Below are 16,353 nucleotides of genomic sequence, written 5' to 3'. Positions count from 1 at the left end.
TGTAATAATACTTTTGGCAAAAGAAATTGCGTTACGTTTCTGATTTATTTTATATATTCAAAACGGTATTATTATTAGGGCAAAAGACTGCTGAATTCATTCAATCTAATAGTAATTTATTAAAAAATACAAAAAAAAAAAACTGTGAATAGAAGCGTACCATAATGAACCAGTTATTTAAACTTGTTGTCATGGTTACTGGTCAAACTGACAGTTGAGCGCCGCCGCGTCCAGACGGGGGCGATGGCCGCTTCATTCAACAGATCAGTGAAGTCCCACAGCACTCAAACTGTGCAGGACCACAAATGTGAGGCGTCAGGAAGAGTGAAACAGCTGGTTTTATCGCGTATCTACGCTCCTGCAGCTCCCCTGTTCCAGACACAAATATGAAAACATGGTAGTTAAAACCAGAAAATCAAATGCCAAGGAGCAGAGCAGCGAGAAGGACAGGAGTCAGTCCGTCTCGGGAAAAAGCAAGCGTGCGAAAGATGGGAAGGGCTCGGCTTTCCAGACTAAAAACGGACTTTTTGCAGGCTTCATTAGAAGCAAATTAGGTGTGAGCCCCTCCGCCTTTGCAAGAGGAATATCAGTGTTGGTTCTCGGTAAGGCTTTGTTTCTTAGCCGCTATGTAGCTAACGGTTACTCAGATTAGCATCTAGCATGTTATCAGTATTATAGCAACTCGCTTGTAAACAACAAAGTTGTGTAGAGCTCATATTTCCTTGAGCGATTTTATTCCTAAACAACTCTAAATTACTAGTTTGAACTTCCGGTTGTTGGTGATTTCTCACATGTTAACTAACTTAGTTAGCAACCAATCAAATTTCATTCATTTTACTTCAGTTATTACCCAATGATGACCATGCATGAACTAATCTTATTTGTCAGTACCCACTGACTACCCACAGTTTTAACACAGACGTTAACTGATCATTTAACTGTTAATTCATCACAATTATTAATCTATAAGTAAGTAGGCAACTTCTACCACATAATCTAATAGAGATTTATTCTGGTTGTTCAGATAAATCCTTCAATGTAGCCACGTAGCGGTCTGTCTTTGGACAAAGTCATCTAACCTGATTTGTTTATCTCCACAGCTCTTATTGTGGGGGTTTTACACTGGTAAGTAGATTCAGAGCTCTAAAGTCTGAACATAATGTTCCATATTGTGACAAAATAAATAAGATGTCCTATGTTTCTCAGGTATCATCTTTCACATCTGTTTGAAAATGACAGACATTTTTCCCACATGTCGTCCTTGGAAAAGGAGATGGCCTTTCGAACAGAGATGGTTATTATTGTTTTTTTATTTCTATTATGATTGCCATATAATCTGATTTGCTGCTCAAAAAACTTGTATTATTATTATTATTATTATGTTGAAAACAGCTTAGTTTAAATTAGTAGAAAGTAGGGCTGCAACTAACGATTATTTTAATAATCGATTAATCTGTCGATTATTTTTTCGATTAATCGATGAATCGGATAAAAAAAACAAGGGATTTACAACCCTTTATTCAAAAACAGAACTAAAATCTTTAGAAAGTGCACGAACATGTTGCTCCTTGAACTGTTATAATAATAATAATAAAATAAAAATGGACTAACACAAAAAACATACACATGTATGCTTTACATCTGCCAAATATATAGACTAAATAAACTAAAATTACTATCCGTCAAGACAGCGGCTTGCTGTGGGTGTACATGCTGCATGGTTGGCATTTCCCATCAAGAAGCCTCTCAAATTAAATTCCTCAGTGCGCATTAAAAAAGTCATGTGACTTTGCACGCTGGAACGGGATAACTTGACTAACTTTCTGCTACATTCATTCTGCCATGGCGGTGTTTAGTGTCCTGCCATCAGCAGCGACCAGCTGGAAGAGTTCCGCATTCAAATGCACGCAAAACTGGCCTCAAAGCCCCAGCAAAAGTAATTACCATGAATGTGTCAAGGCAAAAATTAAGAAAATATTCGAATTACTTATTAATAAACTAGTATTTTCTGATTCAGTGTTGCAAAGATGAAATTGACGATCCTGCCATCTGCTCATTAATGCCCAATGCATCTTTATGGATTAGCTAATGAAAGAGTTTTGTTTTCGATTTTAATTATTTCGTTTTATAGTAAAATAATAATTTAAAGCTTTCTATAGATATTGTGTTTGTGAGGCAATTACCTGGGTTTCGGTTAATTATTGTGAAGCGCTCCTGTTTAAACCAAAGATATCAAGCGTATTCTGTTTGTTTTCTTTAAGAGCACATTTTGTTGATACTGTTAGTACACACAAACTAAGGTAGACCCTTTACAGTTCCGGCCCGGGTGGTAAATTACTCTTACCTTTATGAGCAAAAAAAGAAATTCCACATTGCACTGGCGTCTCCATGTCCTGCAAAGCGCGCTTCTCTCCGCACAAACTTTGGAATTATCTTGATTGAATGATTAAACTAATATTGTGATATGTTTTAAGTTTTTTATATCAATGGATTTTAATTTAAATCGCGATGAATTAAGCAGGCTTTAGATCTGTCTGCCGCTGTTTGCTAGGTATAACTTTAAAAAACAAAAACTTGAATTTAACAAACAAAAAGTGTTCCAAATATATCTCTAAATTAACTTTATAAACTAAAGGAACGAAAATAAATGTAATCACTTTGCTATTAAAAACAGCAGCTGTGTAATGAGGAAGAGAAAGAGAAAAAAAGACAGTCGGACTGGAAATTCAGTCGGCCAAAAATTGATGAGCTGTTGGACATTTTTACAAGGAATGTTTGTTTAATAGCCTATTTAATACTCTTAGGCTACTTTCTTAATTAAATATATTATTTCTTTGATTTATTTTAGCGTTTTTAGGCTGCTTGTTTGCTGACTGAAGTGTAGGCTATATATAAAAAAACAACGTGCCACCGTCACAGCCCTATTCAAAACTGAGACGATTTCACCTCAGCAGAGCTACTCTTTCTCCTTACGGTTGTGGTATGTTTTCGACACATTATACAGACAGACAGTGTTACAAAAACTATAGAAGTAGTTTTTAGGGCTGTCGCGGTTAAGGAATTTCCCTTGCGGTAATTTTGAGTGGCTCAGTAGCGCGGTATGCGGTATTACCGCCATATAATTGTGTGTAGGCTGTTAAAATGTAAGGTCATATTCAGAAATCAATAAACCGAAACCAAATCGCGTTGATATATGAAGTGAAGTATACAGTACTTACATAGAAACCTAGCCAGAAAGAAATGCAAATTTTGAAGAAAAAATGTCAGACATACTTAGAGGCTTTGCATCTGAAATCTTCGTGTATATAACAGTTAGCGCGCACCCTCGAGTCTGACTGGATGAGAGACTTTCTGTCAGTATTTCACCTGCGTGTTTTAGGCGAGCTGTCAGTCAGTGCAGTTTCATTGATACGCCACAAGATGGAGGCAAGAGACTATCTTGTCTTTAATCCGTTCATTCAACTATACGTTCAAAAACGCTTATTTATCTTATTTATTCAAAGAGAGACGTAATGAAACACGATGTTAAAATCATTTCAACTTTAATCGCCACTTTTAAAGGCTCAGCTGACCAGCAGAGCATCGATGTTAAGACAGAGATTTCACTTTCCTTGGACATGACAAGCTAGTTTCACATACACACCAGACTCGATCTGAAAGACAGACGCAGGTAATCGCACAAGCTCAGTCGATCTCTCTCTCATTCGCTGTCTGTTTAGGCATGTTAAGTGCATATCTACTGAGCCTCATAATAAACACATTATGTTATCATTACTAACTTATTACTAATTTAATATTCAGCACACAGGCATTAAGTGAGAAGGGCAAATCCTTAGGAAAAAAGAAAACAGGCCAATATCGCGGTTGCTGCGGTTGTTGCATTCCTCTGCGGTTATGCACGTCAATAGCGCGGTATTGCATATTGCGGTTATCGCGACAGCCCTAGTAGTTTTCTCCATCTCCACTATCCAACGACCCGTACAGCAGCTGTTTTGCGATCGAGCATTGGCTGCTGTGAAAGTACGCTAGCCAAAGTAGGCTTATCAAACATGTTTGATATAAATCGGGGCAGCATAGGCCTATATATATATAATGTAGAAACGGTGCTTTATGCTCAAATGTTCCAGTTTTGCGCATAAGTTAAATTCGCATTTTGGATGGAAACACAGTTTATGAGGTGCCGAACTCTGCTGGCAGAGCGGGAGAGAGACCGAATGTGTCCACTCCGCTCTGCGCTCAATTTTTTTTTTTTAATATATATAATAACAACCAAATGTCTCTGCGTCGCGCGACACAACGAATCGATTATGAAATTCGTTGCCAACGCTTTTAGTAATCGATTTTTATCGATTTTATCGATTCGTTGTTGCAGCCCTAGTAGAAAGTTCAGAAGAATAGCATTTCTCTGAAATAGAAATCTTTTGTAACATTGTAAATGTCTTTATCATCTCTTTTGATCAATTTAAAGCATCCGTGCTAAATAAAAGTTTTCATTTTTATCATTTCTTTCCAAAAAAAATAATACTGACTCCAAGCTTTTGAGTAGTATAGAGTATAATGTTACAAAAGCTTTTTATTTCAGATAAATGCTGACCTTTGGATCAAAGAACTGTTTTAAATATTGATAAAAATAATAAAAATGTTTCTTGAACAGCAAATCAGCATATTAGAATGCTTTCTGAAGGATCAAGTGACACTGAAGACTGGAGTAATGATGCTGAAAATTTAGATTTGATCACAGAAATAAATTATATTTAAAAATATATTCAAATAGACAGCAGTTATTTTGAATACTAAAAATATTTCACAATATTACTGCTTTTGCTGCATTTTGGATCAAATAAATGTGGGCTTGGTGAGCAGAAGAGAATTCTTAAAAAAAACAAAAAACATTATAAAATCTTATTAAAAACTTTTGACTACACTTTTGTTAGTGTAGTTTGAGCTTTAATTGTTATAGTTGTCTCACAGTGGCATATGCTGTTTTGTCTTCTTAGGGACTGTATTACTCATACTTCAAGACCATCATTGAGGCTCCTTCTTTTATGGACGGTCTTTATATGATCATGAACGACCGGCTTACTGAATACCCTCTGGTGATAAACACTCTAAAGAGGTTTAACTTGTACCCTGAGGTGAGATGACCTCTTTGGCATCTTCTGAATATCACTGAAATCTCTTTATTTCACAGTATTTGCTTAAAGTCTTCTTTTTTTTGCTTTCTCCTGTACTGCAGGTGGTCTTGGCCAGCTGGTACAGAGTGTACACCAGCACAATGGATTACTTTGGGATCCCTACCAAGATGTGTTGGACTATCAACAGAGGGGAGGGTCTAGATCCAGTGGAGAGTTGTGAAGGTATTGGAGAAGCCAAACATCAAATAAGTATCCGTTGTTTGGCCCACACATCTAAATGTTGTTTAATTTGAGGGCATTTGCACTACATTGTAAATAACTGTAGAGTTCCACACATGACATGCAAACAACATCATTTATATGTTACAAAACATCATTTATTATTCACCGTCATGTTTTTCCAAACCCATAAGACCTTTGTTCATCCTCAAAACACAAATGAAGATATTTTTAATGAAATTCAAGAGCTTTCCGACCCTGCATAAACAGCAATGCGACTACCACATTCAAGTCCCAGAAAGGACATGTGACATCAGTGGTTCAACCATAATGTTATGAAACTCTGAGAAGTTGTTGAATAAAGTCATTTGTTTATTTGCACACAAAAAGTATTCCCGTAGCTTCATTAAATTAAGGTTGAACCACTAATACTTTCTCGGCCTTGAACATGTCAGTTGCGTTGCTGTCTATATTAAATATCTTAATTAGTGCTCTGAAGATGAACGAAGGTTTTATGGGTTTGGAATGACACGAGGATGAGTAATTATTGACAGAATTATAATTTTTGTGTGAACTGTCTCACAAAAGACATTCATTTATTTATTTATTTATTTATTTTTTGCTGTCCTAGAAAAGCTTCCTTCATTGCAGTTGTAATTAAAATGCATGCTTTAAAAACTGGTCTTGAACCATCTTTTTTGCAGCTTTCACTTCTGCTGACAGACTCAACATGAGGCAAGGTTTATTTTTGTAACGTATTATTGAGGTGGAAAAAAGTGAAGCAGAAGGTGCTGTTTCATTCACTGTGTGACTGACAGCTAAAAGTTCTTCATTTCACAGATATTTTACTTAATTGAGTGCCTTTTCCACAGGTCTGGGGGATCCTGCATACTTTTATGTCACCCTTGTGTTCCTGTTGAACGGGGCAATGATGAGCCTCTTCTTCATTTATGGAACATATCTGAGGTAACGCAGCCTAGGTTAAACATCTGAAATTCCTTTAATTGATACAGAAGGAATGTTGATCCTGATAGGATCATTTTAAAAGCTAGATCATAACATGCACTTTCTTTTTTGGCTGTTCTTATAGTGGCAGTCGACTGGGTGGCACTGTTACAGTTCTGTGTTTCTTCTTTAATCATGGAGAGGTAATGCAGGTTGTTTACTTATGTATCTCTAGAGAATGTTTTATTTCATTACTAGTACTTAGAGATTTTGTCTCTCTTTTGAACCCTTGAATCTCAGAGTACTCGGGTCATGTGGACGCCACCTCTGAGAGAGAGCTTCTCCTACCCTTTCCTGGTTCTGCAGATGCTTCTGCTCACTTACATTCTCCGGTAACTTGCTCTCTTCATCAAGTTTCGTGTAATCATAGAAATTTCATATTCATATTCAATCTCCCATGCTCATGTTCACTCTTTTTGTTCATATTTTCAGATGGCTTAAAGGATTAGTTCACTTCCAGAATAAAAAATTCCTGATAATTTACTCACCCCCATGTCGTCCAAGATGTTCATATCTTTCATTCTTCAGTCGAAAGGAAATTAAGTTTCATTTATTATATTCTCCATATAGTGCACTATAGTGGGAGCCAATGAGTTGAAGGGATAAAAATTGCAGTTTCAGTGCAACTTAAAAGGGCTCTACACGATCCTAGCCGAGGAACAAGCATCTAGCAAAACAATCACCAATTTAAAATGTCTATGACTTCACAAATTACGTAATCACTTTGGAAAAATTGTGCAGTTAGTTCTTTGTGTACTTGGGTTCAAAAAAGTAGAGTAGGGCGAAAAACTCTCCTCCATTTTCTCCTCAACTTCAAAATCTTCCAGCATTGTTGTTTTACCTTTTTGTGTAAGGTGCGTTTGACTTTCTTTACATGTTTTCTTTGTGAACAATGGGTCGGTGTTTCGGCCTACACCATGAGTGATCTTTCCAACATAACTGCATAATATAAAAATATGAAAAATATATATGTTTTTTTTAGAAAATTAGATTGTTTCACTAGATAAGACCCTTATTCCCAGCTGAGATTGTGTAGAGCCCTTTGAAGTTGTATTTAAACTGCAATTTGGACCTTCAACCTGTTGGCCACCAATGAAGTCCACTATATGGAGAACAATCCTGGAATGTTTCTTCAAAAACCTTAATTTCTTTTCGACTTAAGTAAGAAAAACATAAACATCTTGGATGACATGGGGATGAGTAAATTATCAGGAAACTTTTATTCTGGAAGTGAACTAATCCTTAAAAATCTTTTAGATATAATGCAGTCACCAAACACATTTAAGATAGTTTGTCTATTTAGGCTGTTTATGTGTGCATTATTTTTCATTATACATGTAAAGTTGGGTTATTCTGTACAACTGAAATGTATCTTGTTGAATATCTTTGATTTTGTAAGGACAAGGAACCCAGGCAAGAATACCATGATGGCTCTGGGAATCTCCAATATATTCTTCATGCTGCCATGGCAGTTTGCACAGTTTGTCTTACTTACCCAGGTGAGTGATGGAAGAGACAAGAAGATTGTTAGCTTGCTGACCCACTTTTGTTTACTGCTGATATTTGAAGAAAGTACAGAAAGCAGCTGAATGTAACATTTAGATTGCGCAACCTTTCATTCTTACACATCCACAGATAGGGGTTTTCCTGAAATACTCTACTAACTTTTCTATTTTAATGTTTTAAAATGTAATTTATTTATTTTTTCAGATTTTCAGCAAAAATTAGAAATCATTCTAATGCTGATTAGGACCACATTTCTTGCTAATATGAATGTTGAAAACAGTGCTGTGTAATATTTTTGTGGAAACTGTGATACATAATTGTTTTCAGGATTCTTTCATGAATGGAAAGTTCAAAATAACAGTTAATTTTAAAAGGAAATATTTTGTTCCATGTTTTTACTGTTACTTTTGATCAATTTGATGCATTCTTGTTGAATAAAAGTATTAATAAAAAAAACCTGACCCCAAACTTTTGAACAATGTTGATAATTTTTCTAATAGAAACATAAAGCAGTTCTCTTTCATAGTCTGAGACATCATGATATTTTGCCTAAAGGAAGCCTACTGTAGATAAGCCTAACACGATTGCATGCCTCAAGAATATTGTGCTATCCAGTTTTCAATTTCAGTCATTATGAGAAAATTCTTTTACAGCAAGATAGCAAAAGATGCTATGTCAAGAACGTTTGTGTGTTTTACAGGTGGCATCCCTTTTTGCTTCATATATCCTGGGATATCTGAGTCCGGCAAAAATGCAGTCGGTCTTAGTGACACACATGGTAATGTAACGTAATCTAGACTTGATAAATAAAGCCACAATATTGCTCGTTGTCTTTCTGATTCACTGACGAACTGACTGCTCCTCACAGATCTCCTTGGCCGTCTGTTTTCTTCTGATGTTCGGGAACTCGATGCTGCTGACATCCTTCTACGCCTCTTCACTGGTCTCCATCTGGGTAAGCTGAACAGTGTGAGGTCTTATTTGCTACATGCTTAGGAAGGTACAGTTGAAGTCAAAAGTTTACAAACACCTAGCAGAATCTGCAAAATGTTAATTATTTTACCAAAATAAGAGGGATCATACAAAATGTAGTACATAAAAGACAAATAGTCCACAAGAGAAAAAAGTAGTTGAATTTATAAAAATGAACCCATTCAAACGTTTACAGACACTTGATTCTTAATGCTGTTGTTACTTAAATGATCTACAGCTGTTTTTATTTGTTTAGTGATAATTGTTAATGTGTCCCTTGTTAGTCCCACAAATTCTTAGTTTTTTGTTTTGTTTTTTTACATTTTTGTGTATTTAAACCCTTTCCAACAATGACTATATGATTTTGAGATCCATCTTTTCACACTGAGGACAACTGAGGGACTCATATGCAGCTATTGCAGAAGGTTCAAATGCTCACTGATGCTTCAGATGAAAACATGATGCATTAAGAGCCAGGGGTGTAAACTTTTAAACAGAATGAGGATGTGTACATTTTTTGTATTTTGCCTAAATATCATATTTTGCAGATTCTGCAAGGTGTATGTAAACTTTCGACTGTATAATCGGTTCCTAGGACATCAGAAGCTGATATGATAAGTGTTGTCTTGCGTAGAAAATGCTGGCCAAATAGTGCCATTGTCTGACGAAATAACTAAGTCAAAATAGTTAAGAAAATTGTCAGCTTTACTGGTTGGTCTGCTTTCATTTCAGGGGGTAATTGCACTCAGGGATCGTTTGGTTGGTGTATTCAAACCTGGACTTCTCACATGGGTAAGAGTACAACTAGTCCTGACTGATGCATCAGTAAAATGTGCCTGAATTGACTACTTAACAGTTATGTTTTTGTTAGGTCATGCAGTGCCTTGCATGGGTGGTCTCCACTGTCATTCTAAAGTTCATGCTCTCAGTGATCTTTGGGGCATCAGATGATGTGAGTAAAATGAGAGCAGTGCTGTTTTCTCTTGCTGTGAACATCAGTTAGCTTTAGCTTCAGAGGTCTGACTTTTGACATTTTCATTTTGTTTTGAAATATAGGCTCACATCAGCAGTCTGATCAAATCCAAGTTCACAAGCTACAAAGATTTTGACACGATGATGTACACGTGTGCTGCTGAGTTTGACTTCATCGAAATGGAGGTGGGTAATGTGATCTATTTCCTTGCAATCTGTCTTCAGTTTCCACTTAAAGCTCTTTTTTATTAGACTTAATGTGTTTGCAGACTCTCATCCGGTACATCAAAACCATGCTGCTTCCAATTAACGTGTTGATTGTGGGTTTTATTGCTGGAAGGGTGAGTTGTTTTCACTTAGATAATGGATGATTTCCCTATTCTAAATTTTAGTATGTGTGTCCCATTTTTATCTATTTGCACCAATGTTCTAGGTTTACAGTTTTCTGTCAGTTTGGTGTTTATCAGTTAGAGTTTAGCTTTTTCTCATAAGCATTTGTACAGAAAGGAAACAAAGTAATCTACATAGTAATGTTCCCTCCATATGCTTCCTCCTTTGCTTCCTGAGTACAGACTATACAAGACATTATTGCTTTGCTCAGAAATAAGAAGACAGAAAAGCCAGCGGATGATGAAATGGAGCAGTGAGTATGACTTCAGCACTTTATTGGCATGATTGTTTTGAACAGTGAACAGATGATACACTACCAGTTAAAAGATTTTTAATGTTTTTTAAAGAAGTCTCTTCTGCTCTACAAGCCTGCATTTATTTGATCTAAAATATAGCAAAAGCAGTAATATTGTGAAATGTTTTTACCATTTAAAATAACTGCTTTCTATTTGAATATATTCTAAAATGTAATTTATTCCTGTAATCAAAGCTAAATTTTTTGCATCATTACACCAGTCTTCAATGTCACATGACCCTTCAGAAGTCATTTTAATATGCTGATTTGCTATTCAAACAAAAGAAAATCTTTTGTAACATTTTCTTTGCTGTCACTTTTAAGCAATTTATGTCGTTGACAAATTATTACAGTATTGATTTTTTTTTTTTGTCTTTGTTTCTTTCTCTCTTTTTCCAAAATATTTAATCGTATTAATGGCTCCTATGTCTCCTAAACTTTGCTCTTCCATTTTTCAGGACCCAGATGTTGGCGAAGGGAGTGGTAAGATTCTTTAGTTATGTTACGTGTAGCTTTTTATGATTCAAGCTTTTATATTTTATGGTTTCTTTTCCTCCTCAAGGGATAGTTCAAATTCTGTATTTAATTACTCAACCTCATGTCGTTCCAAACCCATAAGAGCTTTCTGACCCTGCACAGACAGCAATAAAACTGACACGTTCAAGGCCAAGAAAGGTAGTAAGAACATTGTTAAAATTGTCCATGTGACAGCAGTGGTGTTTTCTTTTTGTTTTCTTTGCGCACAAAAACCATTCTCAGAGCTTCATAAAATTAAGGTTGAACCACTGATGTCACATGGACTATTTTAACAATGTCCTTACTACCTTTCTGGGCCTTCAACGTGGTAGTTGTGTTGCAGGATCTGAAAGCTCTCGGATTTCATCAAAAAATCTTGATTTGTGTTGCGAAGATGAATGAAGGTCTTACAGGTTTGGAACGACACGAGGGTGAGTAATTAATGACAGAATTTCCATTTTTGTGTGAACTATCCTATTAATCTGTGTATATATAAAGCCATATCTGTGACCCATGGCATACAAGGCTGTTTTTATCTTATGATGTTTGTCTAGATGGTGTATCACAGTCTACAGCTGGTGGCGTTTGCAGTGTTAGCTATGCTAATCATGAGACTGAAGCTCTTCCTTACTCCTCACATGTGCATCATGTCCTGTTTGATCTGCTCTAGACAGGTACTATCACTCTAAAAATCTCCATAATGCAAGACAGCAGATTTGAGCAAAAGCTTTCAAAAGAATAATGTGGTGTGACTAATGTTTTGATCTCATCTGCAGCTGTTTGGCTGGATAGGAGAAAAGTTTAAACTCCAGTTGACAGTTGTGGGAATATTATCCATCATGGCAGTCCAAGGAATCACCAACCTGCAAAGTCAATGGGACATCATAGGAGAATTCAGTAACTTCCCTCAGGAGGAGCTCCTGGAGTGGATCAAGGACAACACAAGTCCTAGTGAGAAACATTTGCTGTATAACTGTGCAAAATGAAGCATCCAACATCATATGACCTATGTCTGATTGCTGCCTCCATGCAATATTCTTGTAGATGCTGTGTTTGCTGGTGCAATGCCCACCATGGCAAGTGTGAAACTGTCCACAGGAAGAGCCATAGTGAATCACCCACACTATGAAGACGCAGGATTGAGGTAGACATGTTTTAACATACATTTTGACTGTATATTAAAGGAGGATTTCACTTCCAGAGCAAAAATTGACACAATTTACTTGACCCCCTGGTCATCCGAGATGTTCATGTCTTTCTTTCTTCAGTCATAAAGAAATTGTTTTCTTCAGCAACGTTCTCCATATAGTGGACTTCTATGGATCCCGTGAGTTTGAACTTCCTAAATACAGCTTTAAAGGGCTCTAAACGATCCCAGCTGAGGAAGAAGGGTGTTCTTGTGAAACAATCAGTTGATTACTAAAAAAAAAAAAAATTTAAATATCAACAAATTACATACTTTTTAACCTCAAATGCTCATCTTGTCTAGCTCTGCATGAACTCTGTATTGTGGTTCATGACAGTCAGGGTATGTTGGAAAACTCCCATCTCATTTTCTTTTCCAACTACAAAATCATTCTACATTGCTGTTTTACCTTTTTTTGTAAAGGGTGTTTGACCCTCCTTGTGCATTAATTTTATAAATACTGGGTTGGTACTTCTTCAGCAATGTAGGGACATTTTGAAGTTGGAGTAGAAAATGAGATGAGAGCTTTTAGACATAGCCTAACTGTCATGAACCGGAAACCACAGAGTTCAGGCAGAGCTAGACAAGACGAGCATTTGAGGTTAAAAAGTATATAAATTGTAAATTTTTTATTAGATTAGATTGTTTCGCTAGATAAGACCTAGCTTGTCTAGCTCTTCTTCCTCAGCTGGGATCATTTAGAGCTGCATTTTGGAAGTTCAAACTCACAGGCACCTTAGAAGTCCACTATATGGAAAGAAATTCTGAAATATATGCCTCAAAAAACAACTTCTTTACTAAAGTAGTAAAGAAGTGGAGTAGTTCTTCTTTACTGATGACAAAGGGGTGAGTAAATTATCTTTATTTTTTTGTTCTGGAAGTGAACTTCTCCCTTTAAAGGAGTAGTTCACATTCAGTACAAAAATTTACAGGTAATGTACTCACCCCCTTGTCATCCAAAATGTTCATGTCTTTCTTTCTTCAGTCGGAAGGAAATCGTTTTTTGAATAAAACGTTTCAGGATTTCTCTTTGTATAGTTCTATAGTGCCCCCGAGTTTAAACTTCCATTTCGGAAGCTTCAAAGGGCTCTAAACGATCACAGCCTAGGAAAGAAGGGTCTTATCTAGCAAAACAATGGGTTATTTTCTAAAAAAAAAATACAAATACAATTTATCTAGCTCGGCAAGACGAGCATTTGAGATTAAAAAGTATATAAGTTGTAAATGGTTTAGAAAATAACCCATTGTTTCGCTAGATAAGAACCTTCTTCCTCGGCTGGGGTCATTTAAAGCCCTTTGAAGCTGCATTTTGGAAGTTCAAACTCGGGGGCACCATAGAAGTCCATTATATGGAGAGGAATCCTGAAAAAACACCATTTCTTTACCACTGAAGAAAGAAAGACATGAATATCTTGGATGACAAGGGGGTGAGTACATTATCTGTACATTTTTGTTCTGAAAGTGAACTACTCCTTTAAGGTCCTTATCATAGTCTTCTTATAATATTGTTCTGCCAATGTAAAACATTAAATTCAATTTTGTCCTTATTCAGAGAAAGAACAAAGACGGTGTACGCCATGTACAGCCGAAAGCCAGCTGAGGTAGTGAAGCGAAACTTAATAAAGCTGCAGGTGGACCATTTCATCTTAGAGGACTCGTGGTGCACCAGACGCTCCAAGTAAATCCTGCATACTTTGAATTAATACCACTATTTGATCATTTCCTTTTTCTCACATCATGTGTTTTTTTTCTTTATCTCCAGGCCTGGTTGCAGCATGCCTGAGATCTGGGATGTAGAGGATGGCCAAAATGCAGGAAAAGTGCCACTTTGCACTCTCATGTGGAGGGATTCTCGTCCTCACTTTTCTACCGTCTTTCACAACAACATTTACAAAGTTCTTCGGGTTTCCAAAACAGTGAGAGACATGAGATAACAGCAGTTTTTTCCCCTCACCTTACTGTTTTCCCGTTTTTGATATGTGTACACAGTAATGATCATTTTTGCAAAGGTCAGATGTGTTTTTCTCGAGCCCGGCTTCTGCCACTTTGGTGTCCGTTTTGTTTTGATAAGCTATAAGAGATGTTTAAACCGCAGTGAGAGAGTCAGTATTGAATCACATCTTTTCTCTTAAAGGGATAGTTCACCCAAAAATGAAATTTGCTGTAAATGAACTCACCCTCAGGCCATGCAAAATGTAGATGAGTTTCTTCATCAGACGGCACCCATTCACTGCAGATGATCCATTGGTGAGCAAGTGATGCTGATTTTTTCTAAATCTGTTCTGATAAAGAAACAAACTCATCTACATCTTGGATAGCCTGAATCAACTATTTTTTTTTAATCAACCGTCTGCTCATGCTTGTTGAAATGTCTTTTATTAGGATGACTGTGATTTTTTTTTTTTTTCTTTTTCCGTCGATGGTGCTGCTGTTTGCCGGTTGCATATGGTCCAGACAATTGTTTACTTCAATCCTTTCACTTTTTGTTCATAAAATATTTCATGCAGTCTCTTTTAGGATTTTCAAACCTGTGTAGTTTCATAAAACACTTGTGTATAGTTTTAAAATTTACATTCGTTTTGGGCAGATGCTCTTACCAAAGTGACCTACAAAACATTACATATAGTTTGAGGGAGGATTATGAGTCTATAGTGTTATTTTTTTAAATCTGCAAACTCAATTTTATAGTCAGCGGTTGTAAATAAACTGCTTGTTACTGTTTTTGTTTGTGGAAATCATGGTCAGTGTTATGTATTAGAAAAGCTGTCATAAGAAAGTATTGTTTTAGTATTTTTACTAAATGTGGATTATGTTTCTGTACTGAGGTTTACCAGTGCTAGTTTTCGACCCAATTCTCAAGAGTCAGGAAACCACAACAGACAAGTTTTTGTCTTGATTTCTTTTCTAATACCATGTAGTAATAATAATAGTCCTTTAAAAACCCAGCTGAAGGACTGTAATCACTGCCCTAGTATTATTCAAGATTTCAGTTTGTAGCATGTGTTCTGTTGTAATTCAAAAGTGTCCTTTACATTTCATTCAACGTGCATGTGAAGTGTTCAAGAACTCAACTTTTCCTTGTTTTGTCTGTCAAATGTGAGGTACTGAACATTTTTCATTTCAACAATTAAATATTTGATTTTAATATTTCATTGAGTCTTTCGGTTTTTGAGTATAATGCTATTGAAATTAAGGCATTTATTCATCAACTGAACTAGACAATATGACCAGGTTATTTACCTGATAAAGACGTTATTTTTGTTTGTGGGCTTTTTACTCACCCCATGTCATCGAAGATGTTAATGTCTTCCTTTTTCAATCGAAAAAAAGATGGTTTTTGAGGAAAACATTCCAGGATTTTTCCCCATATTGTGGACTTAAACGGGTTGATGATTCAAATTGCAGCTTCAAAGGGCTCTACACGATCCCAGCTAAGGAATTAAGGGTCTTATCTCACAAAGCGATCTGTCATTTTCTATATATATATATATATACTTAAAATATATACTTTTTAACCACAAATACTTGTCTTGCACCAGCTCTGCAATGGGCATCCGTGACTTAAAAGAGTAGTTCACTTTCTGAACAAAAATATACAGATAATGTACTCACCCCCTTGTCATCCAAGATGTTCACGTCTTTCTACAGTCGTAAGGAAATTGTATTTAAGTAAAATATTCCAGGATTTCTCTCCATACAATGGACTTATTGATGAACTTCCAAAATGCAGCTTCAAAGGGCTCTAAATGATCACAGCCGAGGGAAGAAACGATGGGTTATTTTCTAAAAAAGCTCGGCAAGACGAGCGTTTGAGATTAAAAAGTATACAAGTTGTAAATGTTTTTAGAAAGTAACAGATCGTTTCGCTATATAAGACCCTTATTCATCGGCTGGATGTAGAGCCTTGGAAGCTGCACTGAAATTGCAATTGTAATTTATTCCTGATTTCAAAGCTGAATTTTTGCATCATTACTCCAGTCACATGATTCAGAAATCATTCTAATATAAGATTTTGCTGCTCAAAAAATATCTTAAAAAGAACAAAAAGTAGAATTTTTTCAGGTTTCTTTGATTCAGAAGAACAGCATTTATCTGAAATAGAAGTCTATTTTACCATTATACATGTCTTTATCATCACTTTTGATCTAAATACAAGC

At 36.1% G+C, this 16,353-nt stretch overlaps 1 protein-coding gene across 1 annotated transcript; it reads left to right on the top strand.

Moving 5' to 3' along the window:
- The first annotated feature begins 263 nt into the window (after nucleotides 1-263).
- dpy19l1l (dpy-19-like 1, like (H. sapiens)) lies at nucleotides 264-15,341 on the top strand. The gene is made up of 22 exons (XM_073846893.1): nucleotides 264-602; nucleotides 1,101-1,125; nucleotides 1,207-1,294; nucleotides 4,998-5,135; nucleotides 5,237-5,357; nucleotides 6,227-6,320; nucleotides 6,445-6,502; nucleotides 6,600-6,691; nucleotides 7,759-7,858; nucleotides 8,566-8,643; nucleotides 8,734-8,820; nucleotides 9,570-9,629; nucleotides 9,709-9,789; nucleotides 9,894-9,995; nucleotides 10,079-10,150; nucleotides 10,382-10,452; nucleotides 10,953-10,977; nucleotides 11,565-11,684; nucleotides 11,787-11,961; nucleotides 12,055-12,154; nucleotides 13,749-13,874; nucleotides 13,959-15,341. The coding sequence occupies exons 1-22, from the start codon at nucleotides 395-397 to the stop codon at nucleotides 14,128-14,130; spliced, it is 2,193 nt and encodes a 730-aa protein (XP_073702994.1). The 5' UTR covers nucleotides 264-394; the 3' UTR covers nucleotides 14,131-15,341.
- The last annotated feature ends 1,012 nt before the right edge of the window (nucleotides 15,342-16,353 follow it).

This window comes from Garra rufa, chromosome 9, assembly GCF_049309525.1.
Source record: "Garra rufa chromosome 9, GarRuf1.0, whole genome shotgun sequence".
Lineage (NCBI taxonomy): Eukaryota > Metazoa > Chordata > Actinopteri > Cypriniformes > Cyprinidae > Garra > Garra rufa.
The sequence above is the reverse complement of the archived record's forward strand: the minus strand, read 5'-3'. Positions and strand labels throughout refer to the sequence as shown.